The 21920-nt window shown below is 28.1% G+C and overlaps 1 protein-coding gene across 1 annotated transcript; it reads right to left on the bottom strand.

The window, feature by feature from the left end:
- Positions 1-14393: 14393 nt before the first annotated feature.
- LOC112693539 (protein GVQW3-like) lies at positions 14394-19123 on the bottom strand. The gene is made up of 2 exons (XM_025568647.1): positions 18987-19123; positions 14394-14805 (listed from the first exon to the last, which is right to left on the bottom strand). Exons 1-2 carry the CDS (start codon positions 19121-19123, stop codon positions 14394-14396), a joined length of 549 nt encoding a protein of 182 aa, XP_025424432.1.
- Between the last annotated feature and the right edge of the window lie 2797 nt (positions 19124-21920).

Consider the following 21920-nt stretch of genomic DNA (forward strand, 5'->3'; position numbering starts at 1 on the left):
TTTCTTTTTATTCTTCTCACTTGTTTAGTTTTATCAAATTTATTTATTGCGTATCTATCTAATATAAATTGTATATCATACTTATTTATATAAAAAAAAAAAAATAATAATAATAAAACATGGGACTAATATGGTCATATAATTCTGTGTGACGGTAAGTAGGAAAACTTATTGGTAGTTTTGTTCAAAACGTATAAATAATTGGCACAGTACAAGAGAATTTGAATAATGTTTTTGGGCTCGTAATTCAAATAGACATGAAGATACTCAAATAAGTGATAAAATCGTAAGATTTTGCAAAATTATACCCTGGCATAATTTATGTAAGAATAAAAAATATTTTTGGCGATCCACAATTTACATATACAATTAAATTATTGTAGATTTCTATTTGTATTATTCCATAAAAAATGTCGTTACTAAAATCATAATGTATGCTTGAACTATATTATCTTATGATTCGGAAAGTATCGTGTAGAACGTATTATAGAATATATATTAGATGAAAGCTAAATTAAAAAAAAAAAGTTGAGTTTCAGAAAAAGAAAAAAATAAATCACTTATTTTTATTATCAGAATTATTAACAGAATTAGATTCAAAATCCAATTTGTTCGTTCGAAAAATCATAAAAAAAAAAAAAAAAAATTAAAAATTAAATTAAATAAATGGAAAAATACATGGTGTAAAACACGAAGACTTGTTATCGTGATCGTTTTACGTTACAAAATATTCGTGAATTACATACCTACAGAATGGCTATAAATACTGGTGCGTATTGTTATTTCTACAGATTTTAAACTGCTTATAAATATTTACAAATCAAATTCGTTATAAATATTTGTTATTCACGTACAATTTATTGCAGTGGATTGCTTACCAATGAAATATAAACTATTTATAATAGCTTAAACTGTGGACAGATAGTTCATAACATTATTAGTAAAACGATATTTGTTTAAGGAGAAAATTGAATATTATGTAATTAGTTTAAAATCGTTTAAAATAATATCATACAAATAATGGGATATGTGCGTGCATAATTTTTAAACAATATATTTGTATAATAATATATTGTGTACACCCATATTAAAAAAAAATATGAACTAATTTACATAATAGGAGTGAATAATTGGAGAAATATAATTCATAATAAGAAGAATTGACGTGAAACTGTGATGGCAGCAACAACTCTTGGTAAATATATTTAATCAGAAGAAGAAAAATTATACATGATCAATGTGTGTCAAATTAAGTTAAACTGAATATAATAATGTGTGATCGATAAACATAATATTATATTTGTAACGATTAATACATAAATATTTTTTTACCGTTTAAACTAAAATACAATAAAAAATTGTGTTCGTAATCAGCTCATAACGCGTTCTGCATTGTCAATATCGAAAAAGGACTTCAAAGATATTTTTAAATTTATAGTTTGTTACAGATTATATCTGAATTTGTCCCAGTCAACTGGCCCAGTAGTTAGAGAAGATCTAAGATTGAGAATTATATCTTCAGCTATGGTTAGTAGTATTGGAAAATAATCACTTGATAAATCAAACATATTTTATATGTTAGTATTAATATGATTTGGGATTTTGGAAATAAAGAAGTCAAGTGTTTAGGGTAACCTATTTTCATGAGCAGGCCAGTAAGTTAGGTTAAGAGGGGAAATAAACGATAGGTGATCTTGAATTAACTATCTATGAATAGCTGATCCTCTTTGGTTTGGGGTCCTACTTCCCAAAAAAAAGTGCTTGGAGTTGTAATCACCTCCAGCAATGAATGAGTGACCTGACAATTGGAAAAATCTGTTGAACTCATTAGTGTCAATTTTGTAACGAGGAGGACAGTAAGTAGAAGCAATTTTAATCAGTATATTTTTAATTATAATGGAGATAATTGTTGCTTGCATGTATGATTCTTGAAAGCATGGGAATTCACTGTGTTGTATGCCAGAAGAGATAAGGATTGTAGTTCCAACATGAGCAGATCCGTCACGATGGTTTGTTTTATATAATGAGTAACTAAATAAATTAAAATTTGAATTGTTTGTGAGATGAGTCTCGGTGATAGGGGATTGTAAAAATATTAATTTTTTTTCATAGAGTAAATGTAGTAATTCATTTTTGTGTTGGGACACACCGTTTGCGTTCTATATAAGTATGGTCATTTTGGAGGCGTTGATTGTTAATAATTTTTTAAGACAATTTGTTAATGACTATTGTAAATTTTGAAACGGGTTCTTTTTTTAGTATACAAATTTTTTGTGTCTTTAGAATAGGTTTTGCTAGTATGGTTTTGATAGTTTTGTTTTTCAGGTGAAGAGGTATTTCCAATGGATTCTTGTACAATATTTTCAGAAATTTGGTTTGATAAGTATTGATATTAGCATATGGTACTGGCATAATCGTTTGATAAGTTTTTTCGTTTAATTTTACTTGTGTGGGCTTTGATTGCGATGAAAGATTTGCGTTTTGATTTAATATCTTTGTAAAAAAGACCACCTCGGTAGCTAACAGGATGTTGTCCTTCACAAAGGGCACATTTAGGGGGTTGATCAAGAGATTTTTGACAATTTTCAGTCAAATGAGGTTCGCTACATTTGACACAACAAGGTTGGTGGTTGCAGTATAATTTTGTATGATCAAGATTTTGACAGAGTTGACATTTAATGATATGATTACGAGGACGAGTTCCTCTACTTTTATTTTTGTGTAACAGATAGAAGATAGTTTGAATATGTCATAGTTACTCGTATTTTGATCCAGTTCCAAATCGACAAAAAAAAAGAGGCAGTGGTAGTTTTGTTTACCATTGGAGCATGTTAACTACTCGTACTTGAATAGCTAAATAACCATGGGCTTTTAGATCATTTTTTATTAAATTTTTTTCAGTTATGTGATGTAAATTGCGAATAACGGAATGGTTTTTCCTGTTGGGTTAATAAGTATGGAAATTTATATATTTATGTATAGAAGTATAATTTTTTGATATGAGTCAAAAGTGTGTAATTTTAATTTTAATTTATTTAAATTACTTTTACAAAATAATTCATTTGAGCCAATTGTTTTTTTTTATCACATCACAAAAACTTAAGGATTCGATATTATATTTAATAGTTATAGGTGGTAGTATATGGATTTTTGTTTTATTCGAATTAGAATTAATTTGATCATTTTCCATAACATTATCTACTAAATTGCTTAGCGCAGAGTACTTATTAAGTAGTTTAAGCTGGGTTGAAGAAGATTGTGTTAGTTTGGAAGATAAACCAAGTAAGGTGTATGGTCTTTTATTTGTTTTTGACGATTGCGGTCGTGCTATTAACCAATTGTCGCTGTCATTATCAGGTTCATTTGTATAATTATCGTTTTGGAAGCTTATCATTATTTTTTTGATAGAATTGCGATTTGATATTTTAACGGGTGTTATCGGACATATTAGCAGCCGATTTTGACGGTGGCGTTTGGTTACGTGGCATAATGATATTACAAGGAGTGAGTATTCAGATTAATGAAAATTTTTGTTAATCTTACCGTGGGGTCAGTAGATCCCCGAAGTTTCGAGCGTTCATTGAAAAACTTCAATTGGTGATTTTTCCTCATTGATATAATGCATAAAAAAAAAGAATCGTTGTTGTTGACACAAATGTAATAATAAATAAGTGTGAGCATTTCAAATATATGTGTGCGTGGTAACACATTGCGTGCGCACGTGTATACACATATTTATCACATAAATATAAATTAAGACTAAAAATTAATTCAATGGCGTAATAAATCATCTGTCAAACGGTATACTCATTTTTTGCGTTCTCAACATGCGTACCACGTGAAAACTTAACACGACATTCAAAATTTAAAATATTATACTGCCGATGTGATGTAACATCACTTTGATGTTATCTCGGCAAAATAATAAAATACAATGTACGCTTTAACACTTTAAAATACATATATATTTTATCACTTACACTATACACTTGTCTAAAATACTTTGAATGGACGTATCACTATGTATACTTACGTATATTATAATGTATGCGTAAATCGATACTATCAAAACGTAAGCATCGGCAATCATTAAGCCGGAGACGAGACTTACGGATGTCGTTTAACACTGCATTTTCAAACGGACTATCACAATTGACTTAGGATTCGTGTAGTCGTTTAGCCTGTACAAATGTGTTACAATATTTAAGGACCTCTTTTGATCCTGGATTCGTTGCACGTGAATTAGGATCGGTCGCGTGAGTGCAACAAAGCGAACTTCAGGCTGATTCAGGTACGGGCGCGAACATGTAGTGACGCTCGGTGTTGTTCATTATTTATAATCTTGTATTGTGCGCCACACTTATTATTATTATTGTCCTTATTATAATTTGTATTATTTTATACACTATTAAGGGCACCTTAATCTAATTATTATTTGTTTTTAGATTGTAATGATTGTTATATTTCATTAAACAAAAATTTAGTTTACGCGAAAACTTGACTTATACTTTTTGTTATAAATCAGCCACATTTTGCCCAAAACATTGCATCAACACAATTCCTTAGAAGAATTGATTATATTTTGATCGGACGATGGCAATATCCGTGATCGTTTCGATTTTATTGATTGTATTGTGTTATCACCGGAGCATTTTAAATGCATTTGGTATGACAAACGATATTGCTTCACATGGTTTGCATAATCCCATACACGCACAGCGATGAATTTTATGTTCCTACCGAGTCGATCTCTTCATGATTAACATATTTTTAAACAACTACAACATGTCTAACCGTTTAGCGTTGGTACATGTTATTTTAAAATGTATTCACCGTTTATATGTATTGTTCAAATGTATGTTCTCGTACCATGTTTAATAATTTCAAATACAACAAAGGAACAAGTATAATAATATTCTATTAAAACGGGATACGTGTAACATGTGTGGTGTTGGAAGTTATACGTCTCCGTCCGATTTTTAACGATAATTATCGATATATATATATATATATATATTCATTTATTTTCTAATTACATTCAATTTATCATTTAAGATAAATTGTTCCCGGTGTTCTATTTCGTTCCGTCCCAACAAATATGGTATAATAAAAATAATTTTAAAAATCCGAAATCCAACGCTCCACTACCGTTAAAAATAAATTCCATTAAGTCTACCAGCGAGAACGAATTGAAATAATGTTAAAAATTCAAATACATTAATATATGATGTTATGCTTTCGAGTTTCTAAAATACTTTTTCTGAAAACGTTCATATATTTATAACATTGGTCTCCAACATTATTTAACTTACGTCACCTTGAAGTATTTTATAAAAATCCAGAATCATCCAATTATAGTATATCATGTATTCATATTTATATTTTATAACTTTGATTAAATACTTTTAATATTGATTATATAATTATAAATCGATAAATTGTAAGTATAATACTGTTTTGTTACAATAAATGATTAAACACAAATGCTGTAAATTAATAAAAATATATATTTATTGTTATAAAAATCAACAAATAAACAAATACCCCAAATGGTATGAATACAATAATATTTATAAAGTACGATTAAGTAATAATTATTAAATGAAAATGTACATTAATTATTTGAATTATAATTACAAGTCTAGAATTGTCTAGAATTGAAGGAGGGTACTTTGAGACCAATTTTTTATAATAGTTCAGGACAGTCATTTTTTTCATTCAAATTTTATAAAAAAAAGTAGCATCAAAAACTAACCGTCTGGTCTTTAGTGACTTTAGTAAACTGCAAAGTTTATACCTTTAATATTATTTTTTTTTTTAAAAAAAAAAAAATTGGGAAAAATATGTATGTTTGAAATATTGAAAATTAACAAATGAAATATTTTAAATGATTAAATGACACTTTGGTTAAGAATATACGGTCATAGATTAAATAAAATTGTATATATATATATTTTTTTTTGTCATATAAATAATTTGTATTTATGTAGCCATGTCCATTTAAAAGAGTATGACATTATTGAACTTACTGTCCAGAAAATCGAGAGAATGAATATAATTTACGCTCGATGTTAATTGATTGAGCCGCTAACAATTGGCTATCGTCATTAGCCCATTTACCATTGTACTATTGTAATACACCGATCATAAATGATATTGTTGAATGGATATTTCATTAATAATAATCATTGTATTTATAATCGCAATCTCATGTTTGATAGTAATCCGTCATCGAGGATGATAATTTATCCTCTCGGTGTTCAGTATGTATTAAGTTATTGGTAAAAAAAAGGAGGGCCACGTGTAAAATTAAGAATTGTAATTTGTAATTTATCATGTTCTCGCGGAAAACTTGGAATTATGCTGCATTATAGGTAAATACTACATGTTCTTAAAATTCAAAAAATATTTAGATTAACATTTAACGCTAATAGACAATGGAATAGAAACTTATATTCTTTAGTTTTTTAGTTTTTATGAAAATGGGCTGAGTTGAGTAAGGGTAGTTTACTCTTTATGTTTTCTTTATCAATTAAATGTTATAGAAAATAGATCAGTTTAACCAGTTATTAAAAAAATAAAAAATAATTTAAGTCAAACACATTACTTATCAATAACTAACATTACTCTATGTGGTGTAGTGTACACGGAACTTTGGTCCGTTCCTCGTCTATAGTTTTGAAAATTGCAAAAAAGTGATAATTTACGTTTCTATAAATTTTAGCCCATTAGCTCCTCTTCTATGTACACCACTAGATTTACTAATATTTTCGAAACGATTAGTCTCAATAGCAAAATATGTATACAATAGGAGCTGATTCCAGATTTCCCGGAGATCTTTTCTAAAGAAGGCGATTTATAATTCACAGCTGACGAGAAACGCATTACTATTAGAAAATAAAAACAATAATAAGAGTGGTATGTTGTACTGAAACTAAAATAAATAAATAAAATTGTAAAATTTTAATAGACAATGAAAATAAAAATAAGTATACGTTTATATGACAGTTCACAAACACATACATGTTAAAGAAAACTGCGTTTGTATACGATAAATAAATTAGATGGTATCACATTTTTTGTCCATTTCAAACATTCACCCCTCCTCATGAATGACTTCTTCAAGTGAGAGGAACAGGCAGTAAATTTCAAGGTTTTTTTTGCCTACGAAAAATATAAAAATAACACGTATAAATGTATACAACGTGTATTAGAACATGACGGGTGGTGCGAAACAGTCTTTCTCGCCCTTGCTTTCCTGCATCCGATTCATTGAAACGTCACGTAACGATTCTCAGCCCTTCCTCTAGCACGAACCGGCTAAAAAGCTTCGTCCCGAATGATAAATCGACGTGTTTATACATCGAAAGTCTCTTGAACTCTGCCATGGGCTACCGTTTTGTTACCTACTTATATACGTGTGCATTGTACACGTATAGATTTATCACGAGCCACCATCGATTTTTGACAGCCAATAATAGGGTCGTGCTTGTGCGCGCGTGTATGTATTGGGCCGTGTACACGGGTGTCGCCGTGAAAGGTCAAGCACACCAAGACACGTAGTATGAAGACGAGTACAATGGAGGGTACACGTTGCTCTGGGAATGAGGTGAAAAAAATAAAACATACACACACACACACACACACACACACACACACACACACACGCACGCACGCACACAAGCAATTACGTGCGTTCAAGTGAGAAAAGAGAGTAGCGGTGACTAAATCCATATAAATATATTATATCGCGAACGACGTGCTCGGTAATTACAGTATAAGACAGTCACGGTGGTAATGACGTCCGTCTTTAATATAATAAATCAACGTCGTCGAATGAACGGCGCGTGTTGTCTTCTTAAGCAGCCGCTAACCGATTGTTTATTGTTACGTGATGTAGGTACTTGTACATACAATTGAGTATGTTATGTGCACGTCGTGCGTACGTCATCGTCACGATAGAGTCGGCGATGCATCTCATTGTAGTCGTTATATGTCTGGTTCCCGGACGGTTTAACGGCGGCATAAGTGATCGCTTCCGATCCGTCCGAATGATTTAATAATAATACGAGGGACGAGTAAAAATGTCATAAGACAAACACAAACATTTAAAAATTAACTGGAATGATTTTCAATGTATAATCGAGCTTCTATCGTAGACGATACTCAGAACGCCTAATTTGCAAATTCCAGTCAACCACTTTTAGAATAATTTGGATGCTGAGGGATAAAAAAATACCAACCCTTGCACTTTTTCCTAATTCAAACCATTGCACTCTACGTTCAAAATATATAATGAATGTATCATGTTTTTTTTTATTTTAATCCAATGTTTTATTATAATAATTTGTAGGAGATCGAAAAATCGGTTTAAAGTATTAAAATAAAAAAATATTACACAACAAAAAAAAACTATATAGTTAAATCTAATAAACTTTAAAGCTCGCATTAAAACCTAGAACTCTTTCAATATAAATAACTCTCGTCAAACAGCATTACTTTCTTCCAAATAACAGTTTATATTACGAGTATATAAACTATAGCAAAATCATAATTATTAAGTACCTATGCTGTAGAATAAAATTGTTATTGTAAGAATAAAATAAGAATAACTATGCAAAAATAATGATAACCGTAAAGTGTTATTACTTATTAGTTATATTGTCATCAACTACTGCTCTTTATCGTGTATATAGTTCCATCGTTTTACTTTAATAGTGATGACAGTTTAAGATGTTATGAATATCTAGTAAAATAATTTATTATTAACTTTATAATTAGGTACCTATTTTAAAAGATACTAAAAATTAATACTTCTTCAATTGTTAACGATGTGCCGAATATGATCATGAAATTCAATATCTTCTGCTGCAGTCGTATTCAGATGCATTATTATTATCCAAAGCAAGTAGGTACTAACTATTATTTCAATTTCAAATGAAAAACACAGTTTTCTCATCGATTATTAGACTCAATAAATTTATATTTATTGTAGGTATATTGCATTTATAATCAGTAACAATTACCCATTTACTGAAAATCCTAGGATGGTTTTTCAGCTCGTATAATTATTTATAAATAGTCATTTATTAAAACGCATTTCGTTAGTAAAATAACGTGTTGTTTCAGTAAATGCGAGTGGAATACACGCAATAGAACATATTCGTTAAATATTTTATGAACTAAATATATAAAATGCTAATCGATTCGAATAATGCGTATAAAGTTGTTGAAATGTCTTATTCGGGTTTAATGTACAGTAAACACATTCAATGTGTACTCTATATGTTCGTTTGACTAAATGGGGTTTTATGATAAAAAAAAAATTATAATTCATCGTCTAAAGTTGATAAGATGAATATCTATTAACAAAAGTTTACTATAGTCAGGAAAATCACGATGATTTATAGTTTTCATTGAAATATTTCTTGAGAAACACTGGCTTTCCGGTTTTTTATTTAACTGATTGAATTTTAATAATGCTAACACATAGATGTAAAATATAAACTTATTTAGAATATTTGAATATTAGAATACGAGTGGCATAAACTTTCTAGCGAGATGATCCTAAATATTATGATAATTCTGTTGGCTTGTCCACATAAACATTCAAACAAGTTATCAAGTTTTACAAATATAATTTTCCAATATTGTAATCATAAGTCAAAATTGGTCGAAAATTATATCGTTTTTCAAGGCATTTATGAATATTTTAAAATGTACAGTATATAATGTACTTTATATATTTTAAATAATCATAAAATAAATAAAAAAAAAACATAATCTGCTATTTTGTTAATCAAAATAAATATGCATCTAGGCTATACAATTAAAAAACAATTTCCTTGTTTGTAACTATACAAAAACTTTAGGGCTAATTAATTTACTGTAATAAAAAGTAATAAAAATAAAATAATGTCGAAAAAAAATGAAATCTTTAATAATTTTTGTATAATATTTTACACAAAAGTACTATTGTTAGCACTTAGTAGAAATAAAGTGGTATACCGTTCTTTGAGTTAGGTAGCAAAATATATTAAAAATTAATTATTTATCTAAATAAAAATAACACCAATTATAATTATGGTTGTCGTGTTACAAGTCAAATTAAATTCAAAGAAAACAATAAATGTAATGTATTTTATTATTCTGACAATATTATTTTTACAAGCTTGAAAGATAAAAAACGGTAATAATGGAAACACATTATAATAATAACAATAATTGTTAAATAAATGTCTTAAATAATGAAAAATATAAAATGTCATAAAATTATTACTATATTAAACGCATTTTTTGTGTTTACTAAAACATATAGGTAAAATATTACTCTAATATTTATATTCAAATTCAAGTAAGTCTTATTATCAGAGTAAAATTTTAGTGGAAGTCTAAAATTATTTGATTTTTTGAATTTATCAAAACAAAAACAAAAAACTAACGAATATTAAAAATAATCTTTAATGATGAATAAAATATTTATTCTTTCGAGTATGAATATATATAAATATGAATCTTAGAAATTAAATGAAAATTTTATTTTTAGATTTTAGTAAAGCATAAATTTGGTTAGATTTAATTTTATAATTAACTGTAATTTTTAGATAATTCATGAAAATATTATTTTAATATTATACTCAAAATAAGATAAATCTTAATTTTTAGAACAAGCTTTCAACGGGAGTAATGAAAACTATTTTTTTCTATATTCACATAAATAATTTTTTTAATTTTTCTTCCAGTTCTGTTACATTATAAAATTTTGTAAATAGGTTCCAATCATTGATGTATCACCAGATACTATAGTTTACCATATATAATGTATTACAAAGCATACTAATATAAAATATTTCAAATGAAAATACCTCGTAATACGTTCCCTATTATAATTACTACTTTAAATTCGTAGATACAATCATAACTCATACCTACCCTAATGTGTAGTAAATTCATGTTACTAGAGTTGTTTGATAAATAGGTATTGTGTTAACAAAAATCATAAAAACATACGAGTAATACCAACATAACAATGTGTCCAACAACGTAAAATAGATTTTTTCGATAAATCATATAAAAATTAATTATTGATAATAATTTATAACCATTATGGAATACTGGAACCTATTATTGTTGTTAAAATCTGATTTCAAAATCAATAATGGTGTACTAAATAAAAATAATAACATTATTAGATTATTATATGCTCTCGTTAGACATTTACTTGAATATGATGCAGTCGTCCGGGATTCATCCGCAGCCGTTGGCTCCAGGCAATTTTAGCAGAATCAAAGGATGTTTCTTAGGTTTGTAATTACCTTAATATTCTTTGTGAACCTCACGATTACTCTCCTATCGCTACCCTGATTGGCTTATCATTTCTTGCCGAACGAAGCGGTCCGCTAGCGCTTGGTCCCTTGACAGGTTGTTGAAGGGTACTGTAAGCTCACACCTTCATTATCATTGTTGTCATTTAAAGTACTCCAATATGCAAATCGTTCTTTTACCATAATCTTTATATCCTATGCCACCGCGAGTTATTTAACTAATGAGCCATTAATAAAATTTATATTGAATAAGAGTTCGCTATTTGATAATATTGTATATATTTGTTATTATTATTAACTTATCTCATTCTTTCATGTTTTCATATTCAGCATAAATTTTAACTCGTACTTACATGTACATTTACAAAGGGCTAATCTAACCTAACCAGTAAGCAAATAAAAAATAAAAATTAAAAACAATTATTCTTATAATATTAATTAAATGAAATTGTTTTATACTCAAATAAATTAAGTTATTAACACAGTATAAGTTGGTAATATACCAACGCAAGTCACCTACTATGAGGTAGTACTACGGCCTTGTAAATTATGTTCGACTAAAATGCTTTTGGTCGTAAATTAAGGATTTTGCACTCCTATTATATTTCTTAGACATAGTAGCAGCACGTTTGACGAACCCTTGTTCACTTAAAAATTTTAAATTCAAACCTGATTCCTCTAGAAATACGTCTACGTCACTTGTGTTCTTATGAGTTATAATATGTACCTTTGTACATGTATAATATAGTATACATGTACTATGTATGAGGTTGATTTATGCAGTATCTCTTGACTCTCGTACGGAGAAAATTGCTCTAACATTTTTGATGGATGACCGCGAAATCACAGATTAAATATGAGTAGCGTTTTATAAGGTATAAAAATAAGTTCCTAACGTAGAGTTTTTTTTGCACGACTACGTGCATAATATTTTATAAAGTATAGCGATACAAAAGTAAAATAATTGTGATTTATACGAATACAAATAAATGATAACAACGTAAATATATACTCTGCGGTACCTATGTAGTATACTGCATGGGTTTTATTTTTCGTTCGTCTGTCACAATGATCTTAGTGCAGTATAGCTATAATAATATTATTATAATGTACTCCATACGAGTATATGTATATGTATATATTACGATTGAATGGTGACTATCATCCGTTCAATGAACAGTATCATCGATTTGTTTTTCAGGTGAAAAGAGATCTCAAGAGCAGAGACTGTGCGTAGAAATTTGAAAGTAAAGCACTTGTATTAACTTTCTAGCCAATTGTTGTCTTTTTCTTCATCGTGCACTGCAATTAGTATTCAAACGGTAGTTATAGACACCACGAATTAAACACATTTTATGTTATAATTATTCTATAGAATTATAATTTTAACACCATTCATTTACTCACCGATCAGCATACAGCCAAAACTATCATACCGGTATTCAAAACTACGTATGTATTGTTGTATTGAAAAAAAAGTTTTTTGAAATTCGAAAATGTATGGATTAAAACACTTTTGGGTATGAAATTGGCCATAAAATCTATTTACGAACTTTTCATTGATAGTGTGGAACGGAAATCAACTATTGCGGGAATTTCAAATAATAAATGCGATTACGTATTGATGACATTTCGGCCAATAATACCAACTACTATACTTTATGGTTATATTTCATAGCTCTATCCAGTATGTATGATCTATTCACTAAACCTATATTAAAATAGCTCGTCCGAAAGAGTAACGAACTTCAAATTTGATATCCAATGCGATCTTGTAAATAATTCATTCTGTAAATATTTAGGACAGTTATGGACCTTCTATGATTTATTTTATGAGCCATTAATAATTTTATTGGAGTCCAGAAAAATAAAATAACAAATAAATGTAATATAAAATTATAAAAATCTTTTATAACATCATTTAGGTATTTGATAGTTTACATTTTTATTTTTATTTTTTTATCAATCATTATAAAAATTATGTGAACAAATTAATTAATGTTAATTAAAGTTCGATGTGTTTACGGTCTAGTTGTCTGCTTTCCGCAGTACGCAAGTTGTCAACCGTTGATTTATCTTTTTTGGAAACAAAAAAATATAAATATTTATCGGGCAGTATGTATTGTTTTTTAATCCAATATGTATATTAATCACAATAAATATGGCTATATATATATTATTTATTTAAACTAATAGTACAAAAATTTCTAATTATTTAAATACGTCATGTATTCTATTTCTTACAGTTTAAACTCGTATTGCAATGGTCATTCTCGAAACTATTTACAGGCTTTACATTTTTTTTTTTTTTTTTTTAATATTTATGACAAAATTATACAAGCAAATAATTAATAATAACATCCAAATCCTTTAAACAAAACTTAAACTTATGGTACTGGTAGAGGGTTATAGTTATTGTAACATTAGATTAAAATAACAATTAGAAAATGAATATAAATACATATACGAAGTTTGTTCAATAAATACCCAGACTAAAATTATTAAAAATTATATTTCAAACTTACAAATTATTTAAATGGATCACCTTCAAAATAGTGTCCTTTAGCTTCAATACAGTACTCCCAACGGTCTTGCCACTTTTTGAAACACCTTTGAATTTCTTCTATAGTTATAGCCTTTAGCTCTTGTGTCGCGTTATGAATAGTTTCGTTAACGTCTTCAAATCTGTGGCCTTTGAGGGTACTTTTTAGTCTCGGAAACAAAATAAAATCACAGGGAGCTAAGTCAGGTGAATATGGTGGGTGAGGTACCACTGGAATATTTTTAGATGTCAAAAAGTCACGTACGGAAAGTGCAGAATGCGCCGGTGCATTGTCATGGTGCAAAAACCACGACTTTGATTTCCACGCTTCTGGTCTTTTACGGCGTACTTTCTCTCTTAATCTTTCTAGTACTTGTTTATAGAACACTTGATTTACTGTCTGACCTGTATGTACAAACTCATAATGGACTAAACCATAAAAATCAAAAAAAAACAATGAGCATTGCTTTGATGTTTGACCGGACCAGACGACATATTTTTGAACGAGGCGAATTTGCAGTCTTCCATTACGATGATTGGAATTTGGTTTCGGGATCATATCCATACACCCATGTTTCATCATCCGTAATTATTGATTTTATAAAACTTGGGTCATTAGAAACCCGATTTTTTAGATCCAAGCACATTTTAACGCGATGTTCCATTTGCTCCTCGGTTAACAATTTTGGCACTAATTTTGCGGACACTCTTTTCATACCCAATTCATCTGATAAAATCGAATGACAAGTACCAATTGATATGCCAACTTCATTGGTTAATTCTTTGACAGTTAATCTTCGGTCGTATCTAATTTTATCTCGAACTAAAGTAATGGTATCAATTGTTTTTGATGTTGATGGACGCCCAGGACGATGATCATCTTCAATGGATATATGACCTTCTTTAAATCGTTCGAACCAGTCAAAAGTAACACAACGACTTAGTGTAACATCTCCAAAAGCCAATTTTATCAATTCAAAAGTTTCCGTCGCATTTTTCCCAATTTCAAAACAAAATTTAATACACGCGTGTTATTCCGAAATATTATCCATCGTGAAATTGCGATTTTATACAAAACGACCAACTTTGAACGCGCACTGTCGAAGACTGATTTGAGATAATGATTATTATTATATACTGAAATAATTTATTTATTTATTTATTTATTTATTTAAAAATTTAACGGACCTAGGTCCTTTATATAATATATAATAATTATAAGTGTAACATTAAGACAAACGATACAGTTTACAATAATTTACACAATAATAATTAATTATAATAAAAATAAAAATACACATGTTATAAAAATTACATACAAATTTGATTATACACAACTATTTCTTAAAAATAACAAAGCATTATATTTGAAATTATCACGAGTAGTTGAAAAAAATTCTAATGAGAAGGACATTTTATTAGCTATGTTTAAAGCGCGAGGAAAAAATGAATTAGCACCGGATTTTTTTAGAAAATATGGGATAATAAATAATTCTTTACTTCTAGAGAAATATGACGGTATGCAAATGCCTAATTTTTCCAATAAATAGGGACAATCAATATTTCCATTTAATAAATCATATATAAATAATACATCTGCTAATTTTCTTCTAAGGGACAGGGAATCTAGACTAATTAAACACTGGACTGTACCAACAGATTCTCTAGATATAGGAATATTATTAATAAATGTTACTCTTTTTAGAAATTTATATTGAACAATTTCAAGATCATTAATATAAGTTGACAAATTTTGTGACCAAATTAATGAGCCAAATTCCAAAGTAGGACGAACAATGTGGATAATGGTCATTATCTCTAGTTTATTTTGGTGTAACAACATTATCGATAAGATTAAATATTTTTCTGCAATAATTTTAGTCTGGGTATTTATTGAACACACCCCGTAAATTTAAATACTTTTAAATATCATAAATATGTATATTTATTGATATAATTTTTAAGTCAATTGATTGTGTGTACATTTACAAACAACAAAATAGACAAATCACGTGAATAACTAATATAGAATTATTTCATCTATAAAAAGTTCCACCTATCTTTTAAAGATATTTGATTAATCAATATTTAATTAATCATTCTAAATCTTTAGGACTAAAAAATTAAATTTATTTCTCCCTAAACTGAAGATCTTAGGTGTAAGTGAAATATTAAAACATTTATCAAAATGAAGATATTTTGCTTTTTTCACACGTAGAGTCCCACCGATCAAATTGGACTTAATACTAAAGCAGAGCTATAAATATGAAGTGCCCTCTAATGGAAAGCCATTTAAAATCTAATAAAATAAATAACAGCAAATAATAATTAATACGCCTGAAAATCATTTGCGGGAAAACTTACTGATCCAGTCGCAGCTTACTGCGGTTAGCGTCATGATACATTTGGCAAATACGCATTCAGAGCCTTGGCACTCTAAGCATTCGGATATGTAATAACCCAAAAAATCAATTTGTTGATAAATTACCTCCCTACTCACTTAAGGGAGGTATTTCGGAGTTACAAAGATTCGAGAGCCGATCAGTGCAACTGGATAGTCTTGTAAGCTAAATATGCATTTTAATTAGCAGGACTTTAATTAACAGCATTTATTTGTTCCGTAGCAGATGAGCAGATTGTCATAATTTAATTAGTGTTTTTGTTTTTTTATTTTGTTTCACGTTGATCACGTTCGTCATTTGAACAGCCCAAAGAAGGACTGTTTTCGCCAATAAGACTGGGAGATCTGTCGACGTTCAGCCACCTAGTTTGTTCGCGATTTTTAAATTAATTTCTTATATAGCTAGTAAGTTCATCAAAAATTAAGTATAATACAATTTATTATTTATTTAATTATTTATTTACCTAATATTCACGGAAAAATGCCCTTTTTACAATTATAATAACTTTAATATTTTATCTTGTTTAATACATTGATTTTAATAGTTGCCAATTGAGTTTTATGTATATTAATATAGTATATACATATTATTCGAATAAATGAATATTGTGCTCTTTATTTATTTTTTATATTGAAATATTAGTTTTTTCGATCTTAAATAGTGAAATATTTCTCGACCAAAGTTAAACAATTTTGCTAATTATTGTATGATTTCGATTTTTTTAAAAATCTATAATTGTCATATTGTCTTTTTTTCTCTTTTAAAGTTTTTAAAACAAAGCCAATATTTCAAATATTTTTCAACTTATTTTTCTAAAAAATTATTGAATAATTATTCTAAATAATAATATATAGTTTTTAAACAGATTTATTCGCATCATTTACAAAACTGCTGTCACTGTTTGGATTTTTTTTGATTATCGAACGGACCCGTGATTCCAAAGCACGCTTTTAGTGCATTTCGGTATTTCTTTAAATGGTATTTTATTAATGTCACCTCATCATTAATCTCTCGTGACAGTTTTTCTTTTTCAATACCTATATGTCCAACATTAAATACCTCTATGTATAAATAAAAACTGACAATTTTTTCCGTTTCGATATTTTCAAAGTACACGGTGCATACTTAGAGATCATTTTTCATATTTCAATTTTTGCGACGGTTGACGAGTATATTTATTTTATATAAATCATATTTTTAATCATACACAAACGTTTTTAGTATCAATTTCAAGAAGATATTTACTACATTGCCAAAATCATTTAGAAACTGAGAAATCGTTTGACCTATTCCTCAAAAATTAATCTAAAATGATAAAATGACAAATTATAACGATGAAAAATAATATTACCGTCCGTATTATGCAGTTTTTAGTTTTCAGAGTATTCAGTTCGAATTCTTAATAGGTCTAAAATATTTAACTTTAAATAAACTTGTAATTAACTACCCAACATATTAACAAACTATAATTTTTACAGTAAAAATAAAATAAAAAACATTTTACATTGGTATACTAGACGCATTTAAATTCAAACTTGTAATATAAAATTATGTATTATTATTTTTCTTTCTACTTTAATTATACTCTTCAATATTTTTCGCCACAATCATCAAATAATTTCACTCTTCCCATATATACTATATCTCTCCGATTTCATAACCCCAGATACTCTAAATATTTTCTCAAAATATCTAGCCACCTCTTTAGAGATCGACCCCGTGAAACCTTTTTCCTTTCAACTTTTAATCCAGTAGATACTAAATCGATTGCTACATTTTCTCTACGTTGTATTACATAATTGCATGTATTTATGTATTCAATAATATTATGAAGTTATTTTTGCTACCGTATATTAACATATAATCCAAGCTTGTTACAACATTTACATTGTTCCATTTTATTATAAGATATTAATACTGCAATATATTTGTATATATAGATATATATCAGGAAATAAGTTTAATTTAGTTTTACGTATGTTTTAAATTTAAAATATTCAGCAAAATCTATACTATAATTCTGTAGATTTTGTTTTAATATGAAAATTGAGATTCCCACGTCATTGTTTTACATGTTTAAACATGTTTTTAACATGATAATACAAATACACAAATAGATTTAAAAGATATTACATAAATGTGAATATTTTTTTAAATTTTTGTTTTAGTCACGTGCCTACAATAGTTGCAAACACACTGTGTGTGCTATGGTAATTGTGCGTTATCGTGTCTCTTTTTGTTCGGTTCCTGTTCCTGTTCTCGTAATTATTGTTTTTCCTTACATCTATCTTATCTTATTATTTATATAATTAATAATTGAGGAACGGATTTAAATTTAGTAAAAAATTAAAAATATTTGAAAATTTATTTGTTTATTACTTTATAAATATTAATTTATAATATTGAAATATTGAAATTGAAAATAAGATATAATTCACTATAATTTATAAATAATACATAATATAAAAATAAAAATGTTTATTCTGAATCATCCGAATATTCATCATGGGAGAAACAATTAGAAACGACATGTAATTTGAGATTTTCAAATTTTAAATTACGGCGATTCGACCTTAGTATTGCTTTATAACGGCTAAATAGCTTCTCCACATCAACGGAAGTGACAGGTGCATAGTTCATATATGTTAATTCTTTTAGACTGTACTCTATTTCTAAATTGTTTTTTGGAGTTTTGTTTAATAGTATTTTTCTATCGACTTTACAACCTTAAATCCTGGGATTTTTCCCAATATATTTTGTAATTTAGAGTTAATTAAAACTCCAATTTCTCCAGGAACGCATTTTAATTGCTTAATGGCATTATCTACTATTTCTAGGCTTTCGGTTAATGCCATTTTAGAAGTTTCTAATTTTGAAATAGTATCAACAAAAAATCCAAAATTAGCGGTAATAAGTGCTAAATGGTTTTGTGCGTTTTTTGAAATTTTTACCTACTTCCTAGATAAGATATTGTACAGACTTAATCATATATTTTCGTCCATTGTAAAATACTAAAATAAAAACGGAAATTCTACAATAATATAGATTATGTATATTTATTAATAAAATATTTAAGTATTATTTATTTATACTAAAATATTTAAAAATATTTAAAATAAAATTAGTATCAGTTCATTCAAAACAAAATGAAACGTACACATATGTTAATAACTCTCCGATATTAAAATTACATAAAAATATTTATTTAAATTATTATCTGTTCCCTATTAATAATTAATTAATTAAATTTAATTATTATATTAACGTTTTATGTCAACATACTCAATGTACGGTGTATTCTTATCCACAGACCGCCGCATGAGGTTTCGATAGCTAGATTCGTTTCGACTTTATTAATATATCACTTACAAATAATATTCAAAATAAACTATCCAAGTCCAATCTTTCAAATAATGTAAATAAAAATAAAAATAATGAAAAAAATTTAACATCTACATTGACTGATGAATCAAACGATGGTTTTACTGTGTAAAAAAGTAAACGACACTTATTAAGCTAATAAAATAAAAACAAAAATTTATTTAAAACCATCAATCAATTTGAACTCCTATATCAGTGGTTCCCAATCTTTTTTATTTACCCCTTGTTCATTTTCAAAAATATCATGCCCTCTCCCCTTAAATTAGAAATAAGATGACCTTTTTTTTTTAGTAAGCCATACAAAGAAGATTAATTCTCGCAGAACAAATAAAATTTTCGTAATATTATCAAAAATATATCCCACCCATTTAGTATCTAATCCCCCCCTCGGTTGAGAACCACTGGTCTAGATGAACTCTCGAAGAAAGCTCAATTAATGATGAATTCATTCACAATAATAGTCATAACGATATACCAAAACCTTCCCCTACTATTTTTTTTAAGAGACGTGATTAATTATACAGAAGTATGTACAAAACTTATAGACCTTATTGGTGTTGACAATTTTTTCTGTAAGTCCTCTGCAGATCAGTTAAAAATTCAAATAGCCAACCCGGACTTATATAGAACTCTCGTCCGATATTTAAAAGAATAAAATGCTAAAATGCTCAATACTATACCTATCAACTTAAGGAAGATAAACCGATTTGCGTTGTTATCCGAAATATTCATCCTACAATTAGAACTGAATTAATTAAGGATGAACTGGAAGTTTGCCTTTTTGAAGTCGGACACGTAATAAATGTTCTTCATAGAATTACCAAGATACAATTACCTCTTTTCTTAGTTGATTTAGAATCAACCTCTAAGTTAAGTGAAATATTTCAACTCTCTTCGTTATTACATACCAAAGTTAAAGTTGAAGAGCCATACAAACCAAAATCGATTAGTCAGTGCAATAATGGCCAGGAATTCGGTCACACTAAAACTTATTGTGACTACCCTTCACGCTGTGTTCGATGTGGTACTCATCATCAGTCTTCCATATGCCCAAATTAACGCGCTAATCCACTAAAATTCGCACTTTGTTCTAAAGATCACCCTGCTAGTTACAAAAAATGTTTAATGTACAGGGAGTTTCAATGCGGCAGAAAACCCGCCATCAATAGTATTTTTTTATCACATATATTAGAAATAAAGAATACAATTGTTAGAGACAGCCATCCGTTAACTAATCCTTCTTTAAATCAACCTTCTAATCATGTACTCACTTACGCTCAAGCCACCTCTGGTGAATCTACCAATTCAGATGCTAACTCTACATCTGAACCCAAAAATTTCCTTGAGAAGTTCAAATCCGATATTGAACCTCTTATCTCTCTCTCTAAATTAATCACAAAACTTCTTGATAAAATATAAATGTCTTCTAATAATATTACTAACAAATCTATTTTAGTCCTTCCATTCAATGCTTATGACACTCTGTCTCAATTTGACTACAATGTGATATCTATGTGACTCAATTTTACACACAGAAACATATGAGGGGCAGTTAAAAAAATAAGATCTGATTAAGATTAAAGGGTTTCATGACTTATAAAACAGATTCTACGTTTACCATATGGTTTGTGTTGAATCTCTGAAACAATAAATGGACGCAACGAAAAATGTAGTTAATTTTCTTTAACACTGATAAGTCATTTTCATATTACTACTATGCGAATGTGTATGCAAATTAAATACATAGTGTCGCTCGAGTAATTATTTTCGGAAATTAGTCATTTATTCCATTGAAAGCATGTAGGTACCATGGTTTATGAGTGAGCTAGTGTGAATAATCAGTGAAGATTATAATAATGATTCAGACGATTCAATTGAACTCTAAGGGAATTAGTGCACCGGTGCAAAACGGATAATTTCATCTATGTGTTATGGATGACAGTGAAAATATAATAGATTGTCGTATCAACGATAGGTATTAAATTATACTATACGAAATTCGTCATGTACCCAGAACGTTCTTGCGTAATTTTCAATGGAGGAATGTTTAAATGATTGATCTCTCTTTGAATTACAGAATATTCAACATTTATTTTTAACAAATATTTAACAAATTTTTAACAATACAACAAATAATTCTAATGATCATATTATATTATTTTTGCTCTACTGCATTATGAATATCTACAACAAGAATTAATATTTTATAAAATCATATAATAAAGAACGATTTCTGAGGCAAAAAAATCAATAAATTTTTTTTAGAAAAAA

This window comes from Sipha flava, unplaced genomic scaffold (genome assembly GCF_003268045.1).
Source record: "Sipha flava isolate LNK unplaced genomic scaffold, YSA_version1 88_pilon_pilon, whole genome shotgun sequence".
NCBI classification, from domain to species: Eukaryota; Metazoa; Arthropoda; class Insecta; order Hemiptera; family Aphididae; genus Sipha; species Sipha flava.

What these genes read in the sequence shown, in the direction of transcription:
- LOC112693539 (XM_025568647.1), bottom strand. Translation starts at nt 19,123, where the DNA reads ATGGCATTAACCGAAAGCCTAGAAATAGTAGATAATGCCATTAAGCAA. An exon ending in CCAGGATTTAAGGTTGTAAA is followed by an intron (nt 14,806 to 18,986) that starts GTCGATAGAAAA and finishes TGTTACACTAAG; the next exon opens with TCGTTGTGTTACTTTTGACT.